At 39.2% G+C, this 27730-nt stretch overlaps 2 protein-coding genes and 1 long non-coding RNA gene across 8 annotated transcripts in view; 1 reads left to right on the top strand and 2 right to left on the bottom strand.

The window, feature by feature from the left end:
* On the bottom strand, positions 1–21554 carry LOC114156827 (leucine-rich melanocyte differentiation-associated protein). 2 transcript variants are annotated; one of them, XM_028037348.1, is made up of 5 exons: positions 21451–21554; positions 14427–14657; positions 12232–12414; positions 12071–12148; positions 1–724 (listed from the first exon to the last, which is right to left on the bottom strand). In XM_028037348.1, the coding sequence occupies exons 2-5, from the start codon at positions 14588–14590 to the stop codon at positions 532–534; spliced, it is 618 nt and encodes a 205-aa protein (XP_027893149.1). In that variant the 5' UTR covers positions 14591–14657; positions 21451–21554; the 3' UTR covers positions 1–531. The 2 variants fall into 2 exon arrangements, with proteins under 2 accessions (XP_027893149.1, XP_027893150.1); XM_028037349.1 differs by lacking the exon at positions 12071–12148 and having other exon boundaries at positions 12202–12414.
* LOC114156828 (uncharacterized) lies at positions 5708–10537 on the top strand. Of its 2 annotated transcripts, none has more exons than XR_003598024.1 (3): positions 5708–5730; positions 7282–7347; positions 7483–7563. It is a non-coding gene; the product is annotated as an uncharacterized LOC114156828 (long non-coding RNA). The 2 variants fall into 2 exon arrangements; XR_003598023.1 differs by lacking the exon at positions 5708–5730 and adding an exon at positions 7741–10537 and having other exon boundaries at positions 6788–7347; positions 7483–7588.
* Positions 21094–27730, bottom strand: part of frem1a (Fras1 related extracellular matrix 1a) — a 70156-nt gene continuing 63519 nt past the window's right edge. For all 4 annotated transcript variants that reach the window (XM_028037341.1, XM_028037342.1, XM_028037346.1 and 1 more), the window contains 3 exons: positions 25215–25315; positions 24973–25058; positions 21094–22331 (listed from right to left, as the gene is read on the bottom strand). In XM_028037341.1, the coding sequence (XP_027893142.1) occupies positions 22129–22331; positions 24973–25058; positions 25215–25315 (390 nt within the window). In that variant the 3' untranslated portion in view covers positions 21094–22128. The remainder of the gene's footprint in view (positions 22332–24972; positions 25059–25214; positions 25316–27730) is intronic.

Here is a 27730-nt window from a genome sequence, read left to right as displayed (position 1 = left end):
TTTTTTTTTTTTCTTCCCGTGTCTACCTTGCAATAGCACCACACCCCTAGAGGGGGAGCACCCCACACTTTGGGAACCACTAGGCTAAGGAAAGAAGCAGAGGAACTTGATTTTTTCACAGATTATCTCTCTCATATTCTACTTTCAAGATAATGAGATTTTTAACAAATATGAAAATAATATGTCTTCAAGAAAGTTACATACTGCAGCTTTAACTACCCTGTTTGACTTCTTTGAGGGCATGACAGGCATTGGTAAAAATACAAGAGATGCCAAACAGCAGCTGACTGTTCTGTCAAGCAGCAGCACCTACTGTATATATTTTTCTCCTGAAGTTAGCGTCTTTATAGCTTCCTCTTGGCATTCATTAGTGAGACAGTTGGAGACAAATAAACAGAATGTACAAGTGTTTGGAGATGATTGCTACCTTTAATATTATGGTGCAGGGTCATGGGACATGGTTATAAATGTTGGCAGAATCAGTACTAACAAAAATGAATTGATTATCATAACATTGTCAAAGGGTTGAAGTTATTGTCTGATGATGGTATTGACCTTCCTCTGCATGTGTGTGTGTTTCCTGGATGACTCGTCCTTCTTCTTCCTGCTGCTGAGACTGCTCTGCTGCAGCCTGTAGGTTTTCCTGGCTTGAACTCTCTCCTTCTCCAGAACCTCTGTATCGTCCAGAATTTCCAGGCCTGGGATCTGACTGATTACGTAAAGTCTGTGGGGGAAAACACCACAGGTACAATAACAATCCAACATGGACAAGATGTTTAGCTGCCAATGCATCTTTTATAATGTGGAAAGATGGGAAATGGTATAAAATTACATTGGAAGACGAGTCAGGACTTCAGGGTAGGTGTTACTGTAGCCCTGCTGAAATTTATAATAACTGGGAAAACCTTTATTTGACCATTTTCTGAAAAGTTAGGCAAGATATTTCTGACAGTTATTTCTGATTTGAGCTTTGCTAGAGTAATCTGTCCAGGAGAGGGCTCTTCATTTGCTTTGCTAAGATAGTTTGTTAGAAATGTAGTGAGAGAAAACTCCATATGTGAAACAATTCAAATTACAAAATACATTATTGATCCCAAAGGGAAATTAAATGGCAGCCAAAATAGTTTTTTCTCTCTCAATGGTTGGGTTTTTAAATGAATGATTAATAATTTTGGAGTTCTGATTGGTTGAGAGGGTGGGAAGAACAAAGAACAAAAGAGGAGTGAGGACCCCTGGAACTTAAATAGCAAAAGAGGAAGAGAACAAAAGGAAAATGAAAACTAAACTTAATTGTTTTAGTTCAGAGTTTGTTAGTGTATTTAGGAATGCAGCAGGATTTCTTGAAGCTGTGTCCTGCATGAAACAGTAGCTGAAATACAGGGCTGGCCCAAGCCTCCATGGGGCCCTAATCAAAATTTGGTTTTGGAGCCCTCTAATTCTGTTAATAATGTGAACTGGCTGCAATCAGCAGTCCGATTATTAGATCATTCACACACCTGCTAAAATTATTGCATCTCTGATAGTAATGTTTACATTATATTCTATATGCATATAGAATGAAATGACATTTATTGGCTGATTTATCTGCACCAATTTCCTTAACTTTGGGGGATTGGTGATTGGCCGATGCTTACATGTGAAGCCAATCTTATCCACCGATATTATCTACCTCAGCAAAAGTTTAAAAATCAGCCTCTTCTGCTCTACAGTGAAAAGTTGACTGACAGACCGGCCCACCAGGTCATATCAGCATGTTTGCAGTTAACAATATTTACCCCACTGTAGCTAACTCAGTGACTTTCTTGCTATATTTAGCACATTTCAGACAGAAACAAATTAGTATCTGCCAAAATCAAAATTGCTAGGTCAGGCTTTTTAAAGATTGGTGATTGGCCAGAAAACTGCTATCTGTGCAGCCCAACTTAAGATGGAACACACACACACATATTCAAGACATTCTTTGATTAAATTAAATTCTCCAATAGCTAAAAATTTAATTTATACCAGGTGAGTCTTTCTCCCCTGAAAATGAGGATTGGTACTGGACTGATTCTGTGCCCTCAAACTATTTTAATTAGAAAAGTTTCACATAACTTATAAGTTGATGCAAAAATACTGCTTGTTTTAGATACATAAATTATCAGCAGAAAACGAATATATATTGCCAACTACAGCGTAGAGTAGCTCATTGATATATTGATGTAGGTGCCATGTAGCCTGATGTAAAAACATTATGCTAGATAATGCCAAACACTGAGAAGTTTTAATTATCAAATGTTATGAAACATGCTTTCTTGAAGCCAAAAAACCCTCAGAAACATACAGAGCCAACCATGAGCTGTTGTCTGGATGTAGTCATCGGAGCTCCACTCCAGGCGGACGCCAGGGTGACCGATATTCATCAGATGGATACTATGGGTCTTCTCCACGACACAGAGACTCATCAAATGACCAAAACATACCTCACCACAGTTCCAGTTCATATGCAAAGGATGAACACAACCCAACGGGGTTTATGTACCTGATCTGGATCGTCTGAACGCTACACACAGGGCTACAGCTCTTCAACCAGAGGTTACACTAGTCGTGGCCACTCTCCTAACCGCTATGAAAGTGACCGCCATAATCACTCTCCCAGCCCGGGGCGAGTACATTTCTGATCTCCTTCACGTCCAAACCAAGCTCAGGTAAACTACAAGTAGATGACAATGAGGGTAAATTGCCACTGACTTCTCCCTAGCCCAGACAGACAATGATACCTACCATGACATAGTTACTAGTGACGTTACAGGTTTGACTGATGTAGAGAAGAGATATGTCAGTTATTTTTGAGGACATTGTAAGTACATGCTTTTCTTGACACTGGGGTGGATGTTTCAGTCATTCATTAGTGAGGACTTTAGAATGACTACACCTGCTCTTCGCAAAAAACCCATTGTAAAACAGTTTATTCCTCTCACTGGTGTCACAGGTGATCCCCCTGACTCTGTAAGCTCCATTTATGTGACTGCAAAAATTAAAACCTAATATGTTAGTCAACGTTATCTTTTATGTGCATTACTTTGCAACATGTGATGTGCTTGTTTTCTTTGTTTTGGCAACTTTAGCTATATGAAGACCCATTTTAGCCTAAGGACACAAGGTGGGGAGTGAGGTGGACAAATGTGGCTAATGAAGACATGCTACAGGTGTGGACGGTGCTAATGAGGACCAGCCATGAGAGAAAGAAATCCCTGTTTGACCAAAGAGGAAGAAGCAGATGAAATATTTCCCAAGAAAATTAGGTAAGTCATTTATGTGTTACTGTTTTCGGCTTATGGTGGAGAAATGAACATTCAATGAACAAGCAACAGATCTGGTTGACATTCCTGCTGTCAGCATGCCAATTGCACGCTCCCTCAATGCTTGCGACATCTGTGGCATTTTGCTATGAGACAAAACTGCGCATTTCAGAGTGGCCTTTTATTGTGGGCAGTATAAGGTACACCTGTGCACTAATCATGATGTCAGATCAGCATCTTGATGTGGCACACCTATTAGGTGGGGTGGATTATCTCAGCAAAGCAGAAGTGCTCACTATCAAACATTTAGACAGATTTGTGGACAACATTTGAAAGAAATGGTAATATCGTTTATCTGGAATGAATTTTAGATCTTTGAGTCCATCTCATGAAAAATGGGAGCAAAAACAAAAGTGTTGCATTTATATTTTTGTTGAGTGTATATATGCATGATGTTGCTATGTTTGGACACGTTTATGTAATTGATGTACTCATTCAGTGGCTAACATCACATGAAGTGATGGCTAGCTGGCAATTAATCAGCGTTTCTCTACCATCCATCTATCCATCCATCCATCTTCTTCCGCTTATCCAGGGTCGGGTCGCGGGGGTAGCAGCTTCAGAAGGGAGGCCCAGACTTCCCTCTCCCCGGCCACTTCTTCCAGCTCTTCCCGAGGCGTTCACAGGCCAGCCGAGAGACATAGTCCCTCCAGCGTGTCCTGGGTCTTCCCCGGGGCCTCCTTCCGGTGGGATGTGCCCGGAACACCTCACCAGGGAGGCGTCCAGGAGGCATCCTGACCAGATGCCCGATCCACCTCAACTGGCTCCTCTCGATGTGAAGGAGCAGCGGCTCTACTCTGAGTCCCTCCTGAATGACTGAGCTTCTCACCCTATCTCTAAGGGAGAGCCCAGACACCCTACAGAGAAAACCCATTTTGGTCGCTTCTATCTGCGATCTCGTTCTATCGGTCATGACCCAAAGCTCATGACCATAGATGAGGGTGGGAACGTAGATCGACTGGTAAATCGAGAGCTTCGCTTTTTGACTCAGCTCTGGGTAATCTGAATTGTCGTTCAGCCCATAAGCACAAACGACAGTCAGGACCCGTCCCTCCACCCGTAGGCGGGGGGAGGCTACCCTCTCATTCACCGGGGTAAACCCCAACGTACAGGCGCCGAGATGGGGAGCAACAAGTATGCCCACTCCTGCCCGACGCCTCTCACCTTGGGCAACTCCAGAGTGGAAGTATGTCCAGCCCCTCTCAAGAAGACTGGTTCAAGAACCAGAGCCATGTGTTGAGGTGAGACCGACTATTTCTAGCCGGAACCTCTCGACCTCACACACTAGCTCTGGCTCCTTCCCCACCAGAGAGGTGACATTCCACGTCCCAAGAGCCAGCTTCTGCAACCGAGGATCGGACTGCCAGGGTCCCCTCCCTCGGCCGCCACCCATCACACAATGCACCCAACCCCTTTGGCCCCTCTCACGGGTGGTGGGCCCAAGGGAGGGGGGGTCCATGTTTCCTCTTCGGGCTCCATGAGTAAAAGCCCGGCCACCAGGTGCTCGCCATCGTGCCCCCCCTCCAGGCCTGGCTCCAGAGTGGGGCCCCGGTGACCCGCGTCCGGGCGAGGGAACACGAAGTCCAATGGTGCCATTCATCATTGGGGTCTTTGGGCTGCGCTTTGTCTGGTCCCTCACCTAGGACCTGTCTGCCTTGGGTGACCCTACCAGGGGCATGAAGCCCCAGACAGCATAGCTCCTAGGATCATTGGGGCACTCAAACCCCTCCACCACGATAAGGTGGCAGCCCAAGGAGAGGCGTTTCTCTACCATTTGCACCATTTTCTGCTTGTTCCATACTTGTGTCAAAAAATTGAATTGAGGTGGTCATTGCATTTGCAAAAAAAACCCATTTAAACAAAATAATTTTATGTTTCAAAGGCAAACGTGATAAAATCATGTCAGATAAACAAATGTATTCAAGCTGCGATAACGTGATTCAATTTAGTCAGATTGAGCTCCCGCTGAAGAGGGTCTAGCGACATCAGGAGATCATGCGAGATGCTAGCAAAATTATGGATGATCACATGACATAACTGTTTTGTGCCTGGAAAAACTTCAAGGTGGTTTTAGTTACACATTAAACTATAGATATTTGTTCTTCTCTGCAGGGTACTATTGGCACTGAAGAACTGCACTGTAACAAATGTCTGTAAAAACTACAGCATGAAAATACAGTAAGATGGCTGGGTTTTGAAAATGCAGCTTTTTATTGTGATCTGAAATGCGTATGGAAAGTACATGGGACATGATTGGACCGCTGGATCACGTGCGGAAATTTACACCTGTACTGTAAATTTGTAATGTACAGTTGAATTGTGGGATTTTTACCGGCTGGAGGCGAACGTTCAAGGGCTACACGGTGGGGCCAACAATGACTTTCACCGGGTAAGTACTTTTTAAAAAAACATTATATTGCAGTTTTGTGTTTGTGTACGAAAATATATTATTGAGCTACTCTCGCTTGTTTGCTAAAGTTAACTTCGGTTATTTCTTAGCTAACATTATGTGCTTTTTAGGTCACCTAATGGCTATATATAGAGAGATGGCTATATTCTGGTCTTTTTGTGGAAGTTGTTTGAGGGTAGGATGTCTCAACTGTTTTTTTAAAAATATATTTTCTCTCGCACATAGGACTGTCAACGTTAACGCGTTAGCGGACGCGATTAACCTGAACATTTCAAGGTGTTAATATTACATAACGCAGATCAATCAAACCTTCTAGTTTGACATCAGCGCCTCTCTCCGGAGTGTTATCTAGTTCACAGCAACATGTTACACACAGGGAGCTACGAACAGCGAAATACTTTTTCCGCGACAGCTGACAGCAACAAGAGTTGAACAGTTTCAACTTTCTTGTGTTGGGTTGTGAATGACGCAAACTCACAAACGAACGAGGTAATTAGTCCAACGTTTAGAAACTACAGCAGCTGTAATGCGCCACAGCAAAGTTAAACAAAGGTAAAATAACCCGAACAGGTGATCAACTCAAAACCACTCGTACCTTTTTACTCTCTCTCTCTTTGTAGCTTAAGCACACCTGTTACCGTGGCAACCGCCTGCGCCCCGCCAAAGATTACGTTAAAAACATAACATTCAGTCCGTTACGATATCAAGTTTCCAGGCTTGATATTTATTTCTCGATTATTAATCAGTGCTTCCCTGAACACAGCAATGATTGATTGACTAGCTGTACTTGGTGCTAGAGTGGCTAACATGAGTAACAGTTTAGTCCAAAGACTTTTCTGCTCAAATAAAATCTTTAGTGAATGTCAGATACAGACACATTGCATATTGATCTGTTTAGCTAACGTAAGACTGTGTAGCAGACAGGCTTCAGGGTGTACAAGTTGTATCAGTTCTGCCATTATGCTGTACTTGGCTAACGGGAAGCGTGTGTTTGTGAGACGGCCCGCACGTGACCACGTAGAATGGGCATCAGCCAATGAAAAGCGGCCCCTCTGGTAAGGTCCATTGCTTGGATTTTAAATTGTTGGAGTACAGCAAGAGGGGTTTGCACAGCTGTGTGCATATTTATATTTCAAGCTTACAAAGTCAGGCATAGTGATTAATTGTGATTAATCAGCTAGTGCCAGATTCAGCTATGGGCAACCGCCCAGGGCAGCATCTTGTGGGGGTGACAAGACCGACCCCTCACCCCTCTCACCACCCAGATACTCCAATTGTCTGTGTCTCACTGTAACTTTCATCCTTCTGTCCATAGACTAATGGATGACATAGTGAGATATTGCCATCTCACTGTATCTGCCAACCTTAGGTTTACAGATAGAGGCACAGACGTTACAGAAGGTGTCTCTGTCTGCAAACATAGTATATGGATAGAGACAGAGGAATGTATCTGTCTATGGAAATGTCTCTGTGTACCTGAGTATTAAGTAAAAATTAAAACTAATATCACTGAGCATTGTTATTTTTCAGGAAACAGCATCAAGGGCACAAGCGGGTCCAGCAACTCCTTTTGCCACCTAGAGTATTGTTTCATAGGTGAGAACTATGAGAACTATTTTTAGTAATGCCTTTACAAAACATATTTGGTAATTCACAGACATCTAATCTAAAAATGTAATATGTACTTAAAAACAAAAGGGTAATTTTAAATGGTCCCCCATCTATTTCTAGGCGATTCATAGGCCTCAACCCAGAAAGTGGAACAAAAGCTGCAAATGCAAAAGTGACATCAACCAACAAGACGACTTATGCAAAACACTAGGACAACAGTGAACCTGTATGTCTCCATTCTCCTCCTTCATGAACTAGTGGAAATTTTAAAATGGTAAAATTACACTTTTACACACAATCAGTTCTCTTACTTTATCTTTCTCCCTGTCTGTCATTTTCTCTGCCTGTCCCTGTATCTGTCCTGTCCATTTCTAATAGACAGACCGGAGGACAGCTACAATGAAGGAAGGTCAGAGAGTGTCTTTCCTTTTCATCCTGTCTGTCTTTACCTGACATAAATGCAGTTAGGAAACTTTGACATTTGGGTACTTTTGTTTTAGTAAAGATTATTTAATTAATTGTATTCAATGCCATATTATCATGATTGTAAATGTATCAGTTATGTTTTTAGATCTGAGCATTTTTCACTTTGGTTGCAATACTTTGACTTCTGTGTAGCAAGCAAATATTGCTGTTGCAAAATACTATATTTTGTTTTGCTTCAGTTTGTCAGATTTAAATTGACAATAAAATCAAGTGATTTTAAAATATACATGTATGTTTTTTAAATTAAAAAAATGAAACATTTTTTGAGAGTTTGGTAAATTAAGTTGCAAGTTCACATTTAAACTTTTAAAAGCTAGCAAAGTGCAGTTTTATGAACTACTGTAAAATGACAACTTTTTGTAATTCTACTACAGGACTACTGTAATTTTATTATGATAAAAATGTGATGAAATCACAGTAACCATGTTATATAATTACTGTGCTGTTTTAAAGAAATTACAGTAACACTAATCAAATTACAGTAATATAGCAATGACAGAAAAAACTGTAATAAAATCACAGTCAAATTGTAATAGAATTACAGTAAGGCTACTGTAAAGTTACTGTAATTTCTTTATCGTAAAAATTACAGTAACTGGCTGGCAACCCTGCTGCCAGTAAGTTACTGTAAATTCTACAGTGACTTGTTTTACAGTGTGTGGTAGGCTGAGCTATTTTGAAATTTCTTGTTACTAATTAAACACTGACTTTGAAGGTTTTGTTTAAACTATTAATTTAAACTAGCTTAAATGCATGTTCAAATGGGTTGTCATATGGCAAGAGTTAATACCTTTTGTAGTAATGTGCCTGCACTGCACATGTAAAAGAAAATGGATAACAATTTTGAAAATACAGTTCTGTTGTACCTTTTCTAATTGTTGAGTTTTCTTTCTACCCTTTCACCCAGTCCTGTCTTAAAACACTTAATTTAATTGCACTTAAAAAAATGTCTTTGAAATAACATAATTAAATCATGGAAAGGATTTCCACACGATTAAATAGCTTTCTTTCAGCATGAAGCATGTTTGTTGAGCTAACTTAATTTTCATGAGTTGGATCAACTTAATTAAGTAATGTGAAGGTACCACTGTAAAATAAGTTGGTTTCAACTAAAGTTGCATTCATTTTAATCAAGAAAAGTCAATTATTTGGTCCAAAACATTGCAAACTACTTGGGCTGGCTAACTAATTTGCAATGTTAGCAAATTTACTATATTGGGTCCAAATATACAGTAGTAAATAAGTTGAATCAACCTTAAAAATTTAAGTTGAGCCAACACATTTGCTTTAAATTGGAATAACCTTAATAAATTAAGTTGAACTAACACATTTGCTTTAAAATGGAGTAACAGAATTACATGGTGCTGAAATAAAGCAAAGTAATCATGTGGAAATCCTTTCCATGATTTTTTTATGTTAATCCAAAGAGTTATTTTTTTCAGTGAGATGGAAAACTAGCTAGAGCATTTCCACAGACTAAGTTAACATGAGTGGAGCTCCAAGGAGAGGCAAAGTGAAAATGATGGAAAAAGGAGAGCAAGGAAAAGCCAAAAACTGGACGCATATTTTGCTCCTCGCCTTGGAGATGAACCAGACTTTTTTGTTGGCAGCAATTCAGACCCGTCAAAACTTCCAGCCCAGCGAAGGAGCAGGACTAGTTACAGGTAGCAACTATGACATTATTCACAAAGTTTGAGTTAACTGTAGACTGATTGTAAATTGTATCAGCCCAGCCATCTAGCTTACATCTCCTTTTCTCCCTTGTCGGTGGTACAGCGGTGATGTCAGGGACTGAAGGCTGAGTTATAGTCGCGCTTTGGACGGTCAGGGGCGCTGCCAGGAAACTTGGGCCCCATGACAAAAAATTTAATTGGGCCCCCTGCTGTTACAATTTTTTGAGTCTATTTGACCCATAAAAAGCGGCACAATTTTAAACACATGCAACTGCCTTGCTTTCCTGTCATGACAGTTTGTTATGAGGCAGATAATCTGTGAAAACATGAATCTCCTCCAGCTCCTCCCTGACCTACTACTGACGGCTAAAGATTGTGATTTACAGCGCTAAAATCCACCTCCTGCCTCTGATTGGTTGTTTCTAGAGAGCACTGGGAGAAGGCAGAGGAATTAAATTATTCTCAGATAATCTCTCAATTTATTGACAGTCTTAACAAATGTGTACTTTTGTTAATAAAAGTTGCATATTGCAGCTTTAATTTCACTTAGGAGGGGACGGGTCAGGAGGGAGGTGGCAACAGATATCTGTAATTTAAATGCAAGTTAAGGCAGGACTATCTGGACTGACAAGAGGCTGTTTTTATAAAGATTGTTTGAATTTATGTCACTAATAAATATATTGTTTTACTGTGTAATTGTAAAAAGAGCAGCGAGACAGGAAAAATCTACATAGACTCCCTGGAAGGATGCTAACTAGCTTGTCACTGAACACAGTGTTGCTCACCTCTTTCACTGAGACAGGGAGGAGGGATTATTCTGATATCGGGGTCAGAGCTGTTTTTGTTATGTTATAAATTAGCTGTTTTTGTTGCCTCCCTAATGTTATTATTGTTTCCTGATGTGTGGATAAATTGCAGCCTAGAAAGCAATTTAAAAGGAATGAAACAAAAAATAGGCCAATATTTTATCATTTAATATATAAGTGAGCCAAAGAGCCACTTCCGCCAGCCGCTAGAACTGCCTATGGGCTGCAGGTCTGAGGCATTTTGTTATAAGAATGTGTGTCCTTCATTCTTATAGCTTGATAGGAAGTCAGGTTATCCAAACTGGCAACCCATGTTAATAAAATAATAGTGAAATAACATTGACCACAAAACACTGTATTTATAAAAGATATCAACATTTTCCTACATAGAAAGCCCTAACAAACTAATGTAGAAAAAAAAAGATTTATCTTCACAATATTTATTTATTTACCAATAAATCAGTATGATTTGTTCTTTAAATTGCCGTTTATATTTTTTGGTTTCAGGAGATTGAAGGATGGAGAGACTCTGATATATGGTTCTTCTAGGTTCGCAGTGTTCCTCTCCTGATCCATTCTGTCTGATAATTAGTGCCGTTCCTCTATTACTGATCATGTCATGCATGCTCAAACAGCTGTTAAATACAGAAAATGCCGACTAGAAAAAAATGTCCCCACATCGTTTTGGCGCCCCTTCTAGTGCAGCGCTCCTATGCATTACATACAGTGCATACCCACTTTTTGCTCCACTGGGTACAACTTAAATATATGAATATGTTGGTAGATTTTTCCCCTCCTTCTTTAAATGCTAGTGAAATGGAGGCAAACAGTCTGTAGCTAAGCTAACTATCCTAAATGGTTGATAATCTCACACAGTCTAACCACCTCTCTTGGAGAAAAACTGGGCTACAAATTGACACTCTGGTCTTTTTTCTCTCTCCCCTTTTTAAAAATCTGACTATTATTTTTCTTGGCAGCATAGTAACTGCCACAGGTTTTTGTCTTCTCTGACTGCTGCTGAACACCGTCACCGTCAAGCGCACCAAGCAGGAACGAACCATTTCATGCCAATCGGGAGGGGGTGGGGGGCTCAGTGCAAATATGGGTGTGCATTTTGGTCTTTGAGTGGTAACATTTATTTTTTACTGATAAAAACAATTTAAAGAACACAATAATTGATCATTTGTAATTGACAGGGCCCCATTTTTGTTTCTATTTCTATGAAGAAAAAAACAAAATTATTTTGTGGAGGGCCTCCTGTCAGTCAGGGGTCCTTGGAATTGTCCTAACTTTCCCCCCCTTTACCGCGCCCCTGCTTCGGGTTGAGCACGTTTTTGAGCAAAGACAGCAGTATGGCGTTTATAGTTAAGGTTTACATTGGAGCCGCCTGAAAGAGCTAGCTGCTCCAGGGTCTCAGTTGAAATTGATAAAGTGTCAAAGTGATCCGATTGCTCTGAAGTGTTTTGGGTTTTTTCATCATTAGTGACCAGTAGCCTGATGTTTCTGTTGTTCTCTTGGTTTGAGCGCCGAGCATCTGACATGTTGTACTTTATGTCAGATGGATTTCAGAATGACATAGTTGCTCTCTGTAGTGGTGAAACTTGTAGGTTGTTTTTCTATGGTGTAGCTAAACATTTGGTGTCACTTATAGATCTTCTCTTGCAGATTGTTTGTTGAACATGCTATTTAAAGCACGTGTTATTTATCAAATGCCCACAATCTGAACAAAAAAGGAAAACCCACCGGTAATCTATATATTGGGACAGACTTCCTCCATTGAAGTAGCTAGGTGCAGCCTCGTTGTTCATCATACTGAGGACCCTAGAGTTGGAAGGGAACACAATCATCAGAGAACAGAAGATGCTCCACCTCACCTGCCTGCACACCCTGAAAAAATGGCTAACTTGATGTTGGGGAACTTTCGCCAAATTTCCTCCACAAACACGGGTAGGTTATTGATCTTGTTCTTGTTGATGCACATGGCGGTGATGCTTGGCATGTAGGGGAACTTGACATGAGATGTGTAGTTGTTGGAGTCTAGAATCAGAGTGCTGAGCTTCTCCAGCCGCCCCAACAGAGCCGGGTTCCAGTAAAGATTGAGTCAAGGAGAAAACACTAAAAAGAAGTTCATCACTTGCAATCTAAAAAATAATCCTGTAAATTTACAGTAAAATACCAGCAGTTACAGATGCCAGTATTCTTCTGTAAATGCACAGTAGCTGTACCGTAATTTATTCTGACAGTAGATTACCATTAAAGTAAGTACAGTATTGATACTGTGAAAGGACGGTAAAATAATGGTGTTTGTAGCTGCCAATATTTTACCGTCCTTTCACAGTAGCTGTACCGTTATTTATTTTGACAGTACATTACCATTACAGCGAGCACAGTATTGATACTATGAAAGAACGGTAAAATCTATTTTACCATTTACCTTCAGTCAGAATAAATTACGGTACAGCTACTGTGCATTTACAGTAGGATACTGGCGTCTGTAGCTGCCAGTATTTTACTGAAAATTTACATTTTAAATCCTGTAATTACTTTTTAAAGTAGTTTTCTGTAAACGCAAATACTACGGTGGCCGACAGGTGCAAACATGCAGCAAACACGAGAAAAACAAATACAATAAAAAAGAGATGCAATCAAAAAAACCCTCAAATAATATGCAGCAAACAAAAAAGAGATGCAAACAAAAAAATAGTTGAAAACGAAAGTGCTCCAGACTACTACAACAGTTGTGTCCGAATTCAGGGTTTGCATCCTTTCAAGCTTACTCTTTCAAGGGCTTGAGAAATGGCCCGGTCTACGGAAGAGGGGTCCTTCGAAGGCCACGAATATTGACGACCAGAAGAGAGAAGCTGTAGCCTTCAGCTAGCTGCCTAGCCTCCAACTACAGAGTTGGAATAACATCAACTATGTAGGAAAACTAACACTCCTATCTTTTAATTAGACTAGTGTTCAATTAACACTGTATTTTTAACATCCAACACTAGAAGTCTAACACTTTTGATTTTGCTCTGTAGATTTTGATTCATTCCCTAAAATATTGATTATAGAAAGTAATTTTTTCTTTCTGTTTAATATTGACTTTAAATGCTGATTCTCTAAGATGCAAATACAAGTAAAATATCTTGCCTAGGAAAAATACTGTATTGTACAATTATTTTGCGGTAGTGTACTGCCAGTCGTCAATCTTGATTGTAACAACATTAGACATCAAATTAAACAATATTCTACCGTATTTTATAATATAATGTTACTACTAGAATTCTGCTGTAAATTTACAGAAATTTCTAAGAGTATAGTTCACTAAGTGATGAACTGCTGGCAAAACATAAAATCATCAATCATAGTGGTCAATCACAGATAGACTCTTACCAAGGTAACGGTATCATTCACGGTTCACATGCAGACCAGAAATGACTATGTAATTGATTTGATCTGCAACAACAGGAATCTATCTATCCATCCGTCCATCCTTATATCCTTATATCTGTCCATCCAAGGAGGTCAAGGAACTGCTGAGGGAGAGGAACAGCGCAGACACAGAGAAATAGCAGATCCCCTTTTCAGCCACAGGGATCTAACACAGGTACGGACACAGGGACCTGTATAGCTGCGCCAAGGCAAACTACAAGCAGAGGATTGAGGATGAATTCAGCAGCAACAACACCTGTCCTCAGCACTGAGAACCAGCTCTCCACAAGGCTGTGTGCTAAGCCCTCTGCGCTGCACTCTCTATTCCCATGACTATAGCCCTGCTCCCCTGAACAATACCATCATAAAGTTTGCGGATGATACCACGGTGGTGGGGCCGATCTCTGGAGGAGATGAAACCGCATACAGAGTGGAAGTGGAATGACTGTCTGTCTGGTGCACCAACAACAATTTCTGTTTTAACACCTTCAAGTCGAAGGAACTGATTGTCAACTTTATGAGAACATTCAGCCCATCATTATAAATAGGGAGAGGGTGGAGATGGTGCAAAATGTCAGTTTCCTGGGCAGCTACATCAGTGAAGACCTGACCTGGAATGCTAACTCCGCTTCCACCCTGAAGAAGTCCTAGCAGAGAACAGATCAACAGAAAAGGATACTCATCCAAGATATTGTAACTCAGGTCCAGCACCTTGAGCGTGTCTGTCTGCATCAGTATGCTGTCATATGGGATCTCTGTCAGGCCCTGATAGGCAAAAGAAAGCCAGTGGAAACCCAAGGCTTGGTTGACCTGCTTGTGCTCAGCTGCGGTCTGTAGCTCCATGACATAAGAACTCCACTTTGTAACTTCTGCTGCTTCTTCCCTCTGGAAAGATCACTCCATGACCAGCCTCAACAAGAAACAGAACATGGAATAGTTAACATTCATCATTGAGCACAGGAATGACATGCAAACCTACATTGTATTTTATTGATATGTGTTTTGGTATTATATCAAATCTGTTACTGTAACCCTTTCAGACCAATAGATATCCTTTACCATGGTAAAATGGATAATAGACAACCTCTTCCCACAAATCCGGTATTAGCACATTCTAAATTAGTATGGAAAGAGATGCATAAAATATGTGGGATGTCACATTTAAAACAGTTGTATTCCTCATTGTGGTTTAATCCATACTGGGAACAATGGCTTATAAAGGGAATACGTATCGTCAATGTTTTGTATACAGATGGAGTTTTTATGTCTTTTTCAGATGTCATGATCAAAAATAATATAAATAAAGACAGTTTCTGGAAATACCTACAAATTAGAGACTGTATTACCAAAGTCAATTTCATACATAAGGATAATCCAGGAGTTTATGTGCTCAAGTAGAATCAAATATAAGGCATAAACATTTTATAAATTATTTAATAGTATGCAAAAGGATGTATGTAAAAGTCTGGGGATTGTCTGGCAGACCTTGGCTGCATTTTTATTGATGACCATGGACGGAAATCCCAGGTGGGTCAGTAGGGTCTGGACCCCCCAATCTTTGAAAAGTCTAGAATTGTCCCTCCCCCAGAAAATCATATGAAACCTTTGTATTTAAACAATATCAATATGAAAAGGCGAAAGAAACAAAGAATGAAATAAATCTGCCATTCATCAAAGAAAAAAAATAAGAATGAATTTGTAGGTCCACCTCCGCCATTGTTAGAACATTGGTTCAGTCCAAAGTTTACAGGAGCAACAGCAGTGCTGTAAACGTCAGAGCCACTGAAGTGAGGCTGTGGTTCTGCAGCACTTACTTTCACTGCTCAATAGGAAGAAACACATTAACAGTAAAAATCAGACTGCAGTTCATTATTTTATTACTTTGGCTGAATCATGATGAATCAATACCAGCAAAACTGACTACATTGCTTTGATAGACAAACTTTTTTGTTGAACGTAGCAAATACTGTATCTCAATTATATAAGAGTTATCCCTTTACCTCTTATGTTAAAGAGAAGAGTTTGAAAAGGGAGGGACTAAGTACTACAATTAGCTGACAGCTCGCTGTGTGGGAGCCGAGGCCAGAGAGATAGAGAAAAACAGAAATGTATGCTTTTATTTCTTAACATCTTCAAAATAGAATCTCTAAAACGACACACACACAAAAATAATCTGGATATTTTTCTATAAAAACTCTGGTGCTTTGAGCATTAAGTTTAAGTTATGATACTTCCCAGATCTTTGCTATTTCTACCAACTTATAGATTCTCAGCCATCCAGGACATGGTAAAACTAAAAAAGATTTAAACATAAAGCAACTTATAATTTAAATAACACATAATTTATATTGAGAGCCACTACAATAAATCAATATTTATGGGGAATTTTATCAAGTGGAGTTATTCATTAAAACTTGTTTTTATTAGCCTTAAATTTTTGTAAAGGTGTAGCAGAGATTATATCTGTGCCACTGAACCAAGCTCATATCTAAACATTAAAATTTTAGTTTGACTTTTATTTTTCTCATTTTCCTTACTGAGAGAAATACATGTTTGTGCATTACCACTCACTAGTTATTTTTGGTCTTGCAGCTTGAACACATTAAAAATCTTTTAAACCACGTTTTACGATACATTTCACTGTGACTTTGCCAACCCCTTCAAAATTGCTCTTAAATTGTCCCTGTCCCTCCCAATAGTGAAATTGGATTTCCTCCTTTGGTGATGATGAATGGTTGAGAATACTGTCAAATAATGGGAAATATACTAAAGTATCTAGAGGAAAATTTACACACTATAAGATGGTACATAGACTTTATTTCACCCCATCCATCCTTCATAGAATGGGTCTTCTCACCAACAACTTATGCTGGAAATGCAAAACGGAATCGGGAACCTTTATACATGCGATCTGGGAATGTAAATGCATATCTCAATTCTGGAAAACAGTATGGGCTCTTTGCACCTGCCGCGCTGACATCACAACCATATGCGCAAATGTGGCTCTCTTTTTTCCGCTTTGAGTTACCATGACAGCTAGAAAAGACAAAGTCGTATTTCAGACGCAAATAAAACAATACTATGAACATTGCTGTCTTCCTAATATAATGGGCTTTTAAGTTTTCATGGATTTCCAAGCGGTCCTGAATTAAGAAGACATTAAGAAGACAAAATATTCGTCGCTACCAGTTAAAGCTAACGCCGCATAGCAAAGTTTACAGCCTTCACTTCACTCCGGATCAACTTCCTCAGCCTAAAGCAGAAGGTAAAGGAACCTCCTGTGTTATTTCCATGGAATCACTTCCGTATTCAGCCTGAAAGAGAGTTTATGGGAAGGAGAGAGCAGACCAGAGCCAGACAGCCGAGCAACTGATCCGCCTGTAAACACCGTCCTGCTTCACAAGAAACATGCAAAACTAATAAAGCGAAGTAACACGGAGACCTTAAGGAACACGGCTATGTTTTTCTAAAAGCAACAACTTTGAACCTGAACCGTCAGCTGAACTAGAACTCTGACACCAGAGCTGCTCTACTGTTAAGCTATGGGCTTGTTGTTCCTCAGGCTTCAGAAGCAAAAAGCCTGAACCGTAAAATCCCCGTTACTTGGTCTCTGACACTAACAACAATAAACGCACGTAATATACTTGAAAATAAGGTAAAAAACATTGTCCGTTAGAATGGATGAAAAATGTTTAGATACTTATATAGCACATTTTTAGCTTATGCTTTAGGTATCTGTGTATAACGAGGCGAACATCTTAAAACCTTTCTCCAGCTTACTTGTCAGGGCTTCGGATCAATGTTCATCATTAAGTGTTACCTTGGACAAGCCCTGCAAATACCGAGTGTAAAGAGCCTTTTTCAATAGATCGGAAATGATTGAGCCGCTTTTCCCCGAACGCGGAAGCTGAGGTGCAAAGAGCCCATTACAACACATTGGAAAGTGGATAGGTGTGGTGATACCCATGTCACCAAGACTAAAAGACCAAAGCACTGTGGTGCAGGTGGGGACTGTCATGGCTGCCAGAATAATCCTCAGACTATGGAAATCTTCAACTGTTCCAAATGTTAAAAGCTGGTTGGAATTAATGTTGGAAATAGCGTCATATGAACTAATGCTGGCCAAACTACAGTATATTATGACATAGAAGACTTGAAAAATGCTGGGATGAATAAAGTACTTCTATTTTAAATCCTGGAACTGTTTCCTCTCCTGCAATAATGAGACAAGTAAACTCCTTTAATGAACTGCTGAAAAATACTGACGAGTGACTACTTCTGTTTACTGTGGTTGTTTCTACTATCATCAAAGATATTTAATCTTCTGTGAAGCTTTTATTGATTTGATATGAGCTGAGCTGGTTGTTTTGTTTTACTTTGTTTTATTTATGATTTGTTTTGTTTTGAGAGGGTGTGAGGAGAGTTAGAAGAGGTTATATATACATATGTATTCTGAAACAATAAAAACATTAATAAAAAAAAATCTGTTACTTTAGATAATTATTATATGAAGACTACGGAAAGTGCTTTGGTAGAGTAATACACAAACGGAAAGGCATCTTGCAGATCAAAGTCGATGGGTATATTGGACGCTTAAATAAAAGCAGAAGCTGAGGCGCTGGAAGAAACAAGTGGAACCTACATTCTAGATTAGATTAGATCAACGTTATTGTCCCCTAGCGTCAATTTGCTTTGCAGACAGAAAGAACAATATTGCAGATAAATACATTAAAAATTACAATAATAGTACACCAGAACATCCATATAGCACACAGTTCAAACATATACCACCATAATTTGTTTGGACTTCTCAGTTTCCGCCTGAAAACTTGCTAAGGTTAGTGGTTGGGGCGCAAGGGTGGCCTTCCAGCTGCACACCGTGCAGGAAATGTAAAAATATTACTGGGTAATTATGTTACTGGAAGACCTTAGCAATGCTAAAACACAGTCTTAAGAAAAACAAACCAAAAAATACAGTTAAAATAAATATAATTTCTTTTCACATCTATTAAATCCCAATTATGTAATTAGCCAGTGAATCTAAAAACACATTTAGAACTGAACTAAATAAATTAACTAGGCAGCTTCTTAAGGCCCTCAGATCTTCAAGGGCCTCATAATTTCTAACATTTTAACACAGACCATTGATATTGAATTTTAACATTTGTTTAGTCAGAATGACAATGTTATTAAATTAGATTTAATGGTTTCAGGAGGGATAGATTAAAAGATTTTAAATTATTTAACATTTCAATTTACGATTTTAAGGAGCTGGCAAATTTACTTTGTAAAAAGTGCAAAGAACAATCTTGAGTTAGTTAGCAACAGTTTGATGTTGCTATGGTAACAGAGGTTTGTTTGTTCACAAATATATTTGTCTGCATGTTCACAAATATATTTGTGAATACATATTTGTTATCTCAGCAATTTACAATTACCTCAAACCTTGCTTTAGTGTTGGACAATTAAGCTAGAGCTCCTCTCCCATATTCCATTAAATCAATGTTGTAATGCTGTTAGTGGTGCTGATGTTCTTAGCAGACTGAGGGGACCCTAAATCAAATTGTGCTCAAGGCCTCATGCAATCTTGGACTGGCCCTGCATTAGGAGCTAAATCTGCTGCACTGCACATCCCACTGCTGGATACAGAGAAATATACGAGGAGACTCAACTTATGGGAATTTAGAGAACAAGCTTTTCCATTTCTTGACTGTTAATTTTGTAAGCTCCACAGAGAACACTTTTAGTTGCTGGAGCTTTAAGGAACACGTTTTCCTGAGTGCATAACAGCAACTACCAGATAGACGAAGCATTTGATATGGCACAGTCTGAAAGCATTGTAGAGCTGCAAAAAATAAATAATAAAAACAGCATGCTCCATGACTACAAGGCGAGCACTACAGCCCTTCTATGCGCTGATCAATCGGCGCACCACTGAGGAACACATACATAAACTTTATCAATGCAAACACGGACATGCGCTGGGCTAGATGGCGTAAGATGTAAACACAGCTGTCCAGGAAACTGAAATTTGGCACCATCTCCACTCTCTCCCCATTTATAACTCTGGGCTGAATGTCTGGTTTATACCCCCTAAAGTCAACAATCAGTTCCTTCGACTTGAAGGTGTTAAAACGGAGGTTGTTGTTGTTGGTGCACCATATAGTCATTCCACCTCCACTCTGTACATAATCTCATCTCCTCCAAAGATGAACCCCACCACCGTGGTATCATCAGTAAACTTTATGATGGTCTTGTTTGTTTGGGTGGGGCTATAGTCATGGGAGTAGAAGGTGTAAACTAGGGGTCTTAGCACAAAGCCTTGTGGCGGGCTCAGGGCTGAGGACAGATGGGTTCCTACTCTCACCCTCTGGGAGCGGTCTGTCAGGAAGTTCATGATCCAGCAGCAGATGTTGTGGGGGAGACCCAGATCCTCCAGGTTCCTCACCAGTCGAATGATGGTGCTAAAAGATGAGCTGAAGTTCAGGAAGAGCAGTTTCACATAGCTCCTTTGCTGTTCCACGTTTGTCAATGTGGTGTGATGGTGGAGGACTTTAAGCATGGTGATAGAGCTCTGAGTGAGGGACTGATTAAAGATGCTGGTAAAAATCCTAGCAGCTGATCTGCACAGACCTTCAGAACATAAATAGCTTGATTTTTGTTACTATTCATATTGATCAGATAACAAATCCTAGGTTGCAGTGTAGTAGAAGTATGAAACAATGCCATCCCCAGTTAAGCTAGCAGGCAGTTAAAGCCAGTGTTTTTGACCATTTTTGCAGGATAGTTGCAATAAACTTAGAATCATGCATTAGTTGTGGGGTTTGAATCTCCACAATCATGGAATTGCAAAAAACGTATAAAAGGTCTTTATAAAGCCTGACCTGTTGATTCCGATGTTGGCCGATACCAGTTTTTTTGTGTGTAAAGTCAGCTTGGCAACAAAGTTGCTTCTAGCAACTGTGAGGTGGCTTTTGTTATTCATGCACGTGTAGACGTGACCTGGTGGGCAGATCCATCGAACCAGCTGAGAAAATCAGTTTCACATGCAAGTATTGGCTGAAATCCCAAAAGTAAGGAAATCAGGCACCAGTTTATCAGTGCAGCAAAACTATCAAGGAATAAGCTGGTGATCTGTGTATTTGTCAGCATGATGAAGGACAATGGAACAACGTAGAAGTGATAATAAAGTTGATCAAAGATTAGAACACAAAACTGTGCTCAAGAATCTTCCCAGATCATAACTTCCTCTGAGTACATGTGGTCACGTGTTAAAAAGCAGGTGGAGAAACAGAAGCCAATATATTGATAACTCTAAAATCTAAGAACAGAAGAATGCATCACCATCCAGAAGCTCATATGCATTTATTTTTATATTCAATCAAAAACAAGTTTCAGTATCTCAAAGAAAAAAGGAAAAAATCTAGAAAATCCATTTGCAGCTTTGACTTCACAATATTTACTTTACATTCAGATCATTAAGGATGTCCAGGCTTATTCAAGACATAGGATTAGATTAGATGTACTGTTGTTAATAATATTATTCAAATATCAGTTAGCACAAAATATAATTTAAAAGTATGTATTAACCTGATTTTTTTTGTCTTATTTATGGCACAAAAAACTATTTCAGTTACCTAATGCTTTAAATTTAGATCAAGTACACTATGGATACATATTTTGTCAGTTTTGTGTGGACTCACCGAGGCGAGGATGACATGCTGAATCTGTTCAGTGCCTGAGAAAGCTTAAGAACGGCTCCCAGCCTGTATAACAGGGTTTCTTTCATGCTCTGCTGGGAGATCACATGATGGAGATAATCACATTACTGCTTACCCGTGTGGTTCAAACCCACTGGCCCTGATCTAAATAACGCAGCCTGGGCTTGGACAGCAACCGAGAATCAATTAAACAGACTTTAAAAAGTGCTATTTGGTGGGAATTCTATAAATTCTGCTCATATGTACAAAGTACAATTTGAGTTATTTTCACTTGGCCATTTTAATGAAACAAAAGCAAAGAATTTGACCATTAAATTACAGTTCATAATTATGGGAACATAATTAAACTCGGATGAAGTCAAGAATATATACACAATAAAAGTAAAATATGAAGAATAAAAAATGTTCAGAGATGAAATGTTCTGTTGCAGTATGTGTGGAAAAATTTCCAACTGTTTTCACACCATCAGAAAACCAAAAGTCATTAAATACTTGAATACTTTCATTGGTTAAATAAAGTACAGTGTTCTAAAGTTGCTTTAGAGCTACAATAAATCATAAAATCATAAAAGTAGGCCATAAAAAAGACCCCGGTGGTCCTCGGTGACGGGCTATGTCCTGAGCATCAATAGCAGCTTATTTCGCTGCGCCAAGTCGTCCTCAAAGTTTAACTGAGCACACGAAGCGATGAGCTCTGCTCCTCTTGCAGTCTCTAATTTGCCACTTGGAGTTCCTCCACACCAGCACACACTTCCTGTTTCTCTTCATTTTGGAGTGAGAAGGGGTCTTCCTCCAGTTAGTATAGCTGACAGGCTCACCGCCTGCCCACTCCCACCATCCTTCACGCTCCCTGCTGTTCAGACCTTAAATGATACAATAGACCTTTTTATTTAAAAATAACAAGAATTGGTCAAAGTGCTGCGCAGCTTATCATAAGACAACAAAACACACAAAAAGCATCAGTTCAGTCACGCTGAAAGCGAATATGACTTTTTAAACATATTTTAAGGGTTCATTCGCACCAACCCTCGGGAGCTCCCGAGCTGCAGGTTTGCCAAAGATCTAGTGTGGCTCTGTGATACAGAAATTTCTCACATTAATTGAAGTCAGCTGTTTGTTTATGTAGGTGTGAATGCTGAATCAAACTCTATAATGTGGACCAAGAAGTGAACTCTGGCCTAAAAACCTAGGTCTGGGTAAATAGGGCCAAAATGAATGCATGGAGTCTAGCACTACAGGGAGAAATGGCTTGTAGTTTTTTTTACCAGACAAAAGAAAAATCCATTAATGGGGCCTCCTATGTTTTATGTTTATTCTTAAAATAAACTCTTAAAAGATCAAAAGGACACAAAGGTTTGTCTTTTGCAACAGGAGAGACGCATGTCAGACTTAGCTGTTCAGGGTAAGTCCAACGAGAGCTTGCAAACCTTCAATATTCATTCTCTTCAGAGCATAGGCGTGTCATCACTGTGATAATACAACAGCATAGGCAAATACAGGCAATGCATTCCATATATGGCAATCTCTTAAGACAGCTGCATGGACAGGCATTTTGCACAGCTCGTCACAGCTCAGGAAACGCCTGTACATTATCTGGAAACTCCTTTAACGGACAGACATATCTGCTGTGTTTTGGTACTTCTGCAAAATGTAACAGTAAATAAATGATAAAAGTATCTACATTTCCATCAAGAGGTACCTTCCAATATTGTTCTATCGTCAATAGAATATCTCTTTATAGATTTATTTATTATTCTTCCATCTCCCTTAATGCAGCTCAAACCGCTGCATGCCCACCAACAAAAAAGGTATCAAAACGTGCGGCTTATCTCAAGATGGGTGCTATTATTTTTATTGGGAATCAGAGTTGCCATCTCGATGTAAAAAGTGAAAAATAAGCGAAATTTCCAACTGCTGAACCTTTGAGTGTAACTGAAACTAAAACATTCCTGAAGAAATTTAAACAGGTCCTTCCAAAGTGTTCCCATCTGTTGGAACCCAGTGTTCTCATGCAAAAAATTAGCATCAATGCTAAGCTTAGGTAACAATTACTAAATACTGTAGTATGTGGAGAATCACAAGCATGTTGTCAAACATGGACTTACTGCATTCAATATGTTAAAATTAGTGTATAAGCTAAAATGTGCAAAAATGCTGATGTTACCCTAAATGCTGTCAGTAGCATGTGGGGCATCACTAGCATGCTGTCTTACACTGACTTCCTCCATTCAGTATACTAAACATAGCTAATGTATAAAATATATCTAAAATGCTTATTTTAGGAAAAAGGTAAATGCTAAGGCAGTGCCCTAACCAGGGAGAAAGAAATAGCTAAAATACTTATTTTATGGCAAAGGCTAATATTAGTGCACTGCCTAAGGTGATGCATTATCCTGAGAGGTATATTGAGGCTTTTATTTTGAAATTCTCAGTAAACTTCATTTTAAAGGACCACACTAATCCCATCTGTAACAGTGGTTGGGTTAAGCCAGGGTTCCAATCGACACTTTGGCAGGCACCATTTGAATTTCTTCAGAAATTTTCAAGTTTATATTATTATTATTACATCGAGATGAATCTGAAAATCACTTCAATGGTAACAGGGTGCCAGCCTATTCAAAGATTTCATCAACTTAAAATCAATTCTAGAGTGAGAAGGTAGCCAGTGAAAAGAACAGTGTGGGAGTGGTGTGGTCTCACCTGTGTGTTTTAAAAATCCAAAATAAAATACCACAAAAACAATACATAAAAGTGAAAACCCCCCACTTATAAACAAAACTATAAATAAAATGGATCATTCCTCTGTAAACAAAATTGTCCACCAAAAATATCAAACATCAGATTGGAAATGATCAAGCTCATTTTAATTTGTTATGCGATTGCAACAAGTTTACTGGCATCACATTTTTCAGGTATGTAAACATGTGTGTAATGTGTGGAGAACTTTGATGCCATGCTTTCTAAAAACTGAAGCCAAAGGGAGTAAAAAACAGAAATGGTCCCTGAAGGAGACCACAAGAAAGATGAGCAGGTTTCAAGGACTGTAGGCTGGTTTTTATTCCCATTACACCTAAAACACACATAAAGTTAATCTTTTTTCCACTTTAGTTTAATATTTTGCATCAACCGAATCTCCTACTTGATGGGCCTAAGAACACCTAAGAGCACCCTAAGAACAGCTGTGCTGTTCTTTGATGTATCGACTTCTCTTGGTAGGTTTGTAGATGGATTTTGTTGGATTAGAGTGGAGGCAGCCAAATACATATGCACACCACACTTTTAGTATTAAGTGTAGAATATTCTTATGAACAATCTGAACCTTATGAATGTGTATGCAATGCAATATGTAAAATGAAACATTTGTGTTCAGGTATATTCTAACGGTAAATATACTATTATTACATCAAGATGATGTAATAATAGTACTACATCATCTTGTAATATTATTACAAGATATTTATTACGTAAATATAATCTCAACCACCTTCACTGCAGAGCACTGACCTATCCAGAAAGGCTTTCTTCCACTGAAGTCCCACAACCAATCCATGTCAGATTTAGACAGAACACTTGCAAGACTTCCCATGAACCTGATATCAAAAACAAGCAAACAATATCAACATTTTCAAAGTTACAAATGAGACATTACAAACAATAATAAATGAGTTTGTATTTTTCATGGATCCCACCACCACACATTATACAGTGAAACCCATCAACCCTGTGATAACAATGTTTAATGATACCTTTCTCTGCAGGCCCTGTTAGCTGCACTCCATGTGAGCTTGGGCTTAGTGCTGACGATGTAACAACATCCTCCTTGAAAAGTCCAGCCCTGAGGACACATCTGAGCACCAAGGATGGGTAGGAATGTGGAGATAGAAACATCCATTGTTAAGTTGTCAGTCTAACCAAACTTGTTCTTCTATGCCTGTTTTGTTCCCTTGGAAACCATGACTGAAATACAACTATGGACCTTGGCAACAGTTTCCTCCAAATGGGTCACAAGATAACAAAAATCGTTAATGCATGATAGAAGTGAGGCTGAGATACAGTATATGAGTATTCTACTGAAAAATTTTCAATACTCAGAGGTTTACATACATTCCTGATTGGCATGAAAGTCTTTATAGGCCTTTTAATGGTGCCTTTGAACTGTTCAATTTTTGGGGTTGGTGTGATTAAACAACAAAGAACTGTAATTCATTTTCAAAGTTCACAGTCACAAATATATAGATAGAACCCTACTAATATTATCGGGAAATGTCCCTAAGCAAGCTCTAGACTGAGAAACCATGTACTTATAGTATCATCAAAAAGCCATCCATCCACCCATCCATGCTTATCCCAGGTGGGTTAGGGGTTCCCAGGGGTACAGGTGGCTATCTCAAACAGTCAATGGGCGAGAGGCAGGGTCACCCTGGACCGGTCGTCAGTCCAGCACAACCATTAAAAAAGCATCTGGTTGTCCCAGGTAAAAACCTTGGCCTGTCTATCTCATTGCAATACACTTTGTTTTGTCCAGGGGGTCTGGGCTCTCGGCTATTGGGCTCAATACTGACAATTATACTGACTATGTACTGACAATCCAGAGTCCAGGCCCCCAGGACTGCTTTCTGGAGGCTAGACTCTATTGAGGTTTCAAGTTTTACCCAATTGCTAACATTTGCCCATGTCTTGTGTAATGCACCAGTTTGAAGCTTTGAAGCTTACTGGAAACTGCCTGTGCTGTAAGCGACCATCCTCCAAATGCTGATCCAAACAATGCGGCTGTTATTGTTAATTCAATATTTGGAAGTGTAACCAACAGGACTGAACAACTTTGCTTACATCCTCTGCTGCCATTGCTAAAACTACAGGCAAACTACCTTTTGAAAACAGCATAGAAAGTCAACATCATTGTTTACAACTGCTTCTTCTGTTCGCTGATTGGTCCAGTAGAAAAGTCAACTTCTGAGCCCTCTGACTCCTGGTCTTCCACCTACGGTTGTGTCTTGGTGGTAGCTCTGTTTTTTCTTAACATTCTGACCAATTTTCCTTCATCTGATATTGACAGTTTGACACATTTGGGTGTTCTAATTTAACAATAATCCAAGGTCAACATTAAGTTTCTGGAATGCTCCTGACCTCAACCAAACTGAAAATTGGCAGACCTCACTTAGAAACATGGTTAAGCAATTTAAATTAGCCTTTCCTTTTGTGCTAATAAAGTAGTCAAAAACATAGCCAGGTAGGTCACAACATTATTGATGGTTTCTAAAATCCAGATAGAATGCAATGGTAATTCAACACTGAATTATAGTCAGAATGGTTGATTTTTGGTTGAGGTCAACAACTGATAGTGGATCAACCATCAAACAATCATCCAATTCTAGCCAAGTGACCAATATTTAAAAGATGTTGTTGAATCAATGTTGTTTTGTGGTTGAAATCTAATGAATGAAATGCCAATGTCTGATTGTCTGATCGTCTGATTGATGTTGAATCAATGTGTGCTGTTTTGTCATACCCTTTCCCCTCTTCTCCTCTTCTGAGCTCTGGGTCAGAGCATTTTATTATTGAGTGTTTTTCAACACTGGTCCTCAAGGCACACTGCCCTGCAAGTTTTAGGCATTTCCCTAATTCAGCACACATGATTGTAATTGATGGCTGATTAATAAGGTTTTACTGAAATTAAAACATGCAGTTCAATTTGACTAAAGGACCAACAGGTGTTTTGAAGCTTTTGTTGGTAAAAGTTAAAGTGACAGAGGTGTAATTTGGAGTTAATTGTAGATTACTTTAAACAAGGAAGTGAGATGGAAGAATGCGAAGAATTAGACGATTCAGATAATTGTAGTATGAATAGTGATTATTGTAAAAGAAGTGCAAAAATGGGAGACTGGCAAACAGTGAACTGAGGAAATAAGAAAAGGAAAAGATTTGAATCTGATGAAGAAAAAAAGAGAGGAAAATAAAAGAAATGAAATTTAAGTAATTCTTAGATTCCAGAACCCATGTGCTTTGAATCCTTTAAAGAATAAGTGAGGCAATATCTAAAATAATAGGTGAGGTGAAAGCAGTCAAAACGTTACGAGATGGTAATCTATTGGTGTTATGCAGAGATAGAGACCAGGTGCAGGGACTAATGAGATGCAAGACATTATTGGGAAAAACAATCAAGCCACAAATATGGCAGGACAGAGGAAAGGTAAAGGGAGTAATATCTGGAGTATTAACTGATCTGACTGAGGAAGAGATTAAAGGTAATGTAAAAGGGGCT

This window comes from Xiphophorus couchianus, chromosome 14 (genome assembly GCF_001444195.1).
Source record: "Xiphophorus couchianus chromosome 14, X_couchianus-1.0, whole genome shotgun sequence".
NCBI classification, from domain to species: Eukaryota; Metazoa; Chordata; class Actinopteri; order Cyprinodontiformes; family Poeciliidae; genus Xiphophorus; species Xiphophorus couchianus.
The sequence above is the reverse complement of the archived record's forward strand: the minus strand, read 5'-3'. Positions and strand labels throughout refer to the sequence as shown.

Coding starts and splice junctions, on each gene's coding strand:
- LOC114156827 (XM_028037348.1), bottom strand. CDS start 14,590: ATGGAGCTACAGACCGCAGCTGAGCACAAGCAGGTCAACCAAGCCTTG. Junction 12,149..12,231: donor CGAAAGTTCCCCAACATCAA/GTTAGCCATTTT, acceptor TTCCAACTCTAG/GGTCCTCAGTATGATGAACA. Junction 725..12,070: donor TCCCAATATATAGATTACCG/GTGGGTTTTCCT, acceptor TTTCCCCCACAG/ACTTTACGTAATCAGTCAGA.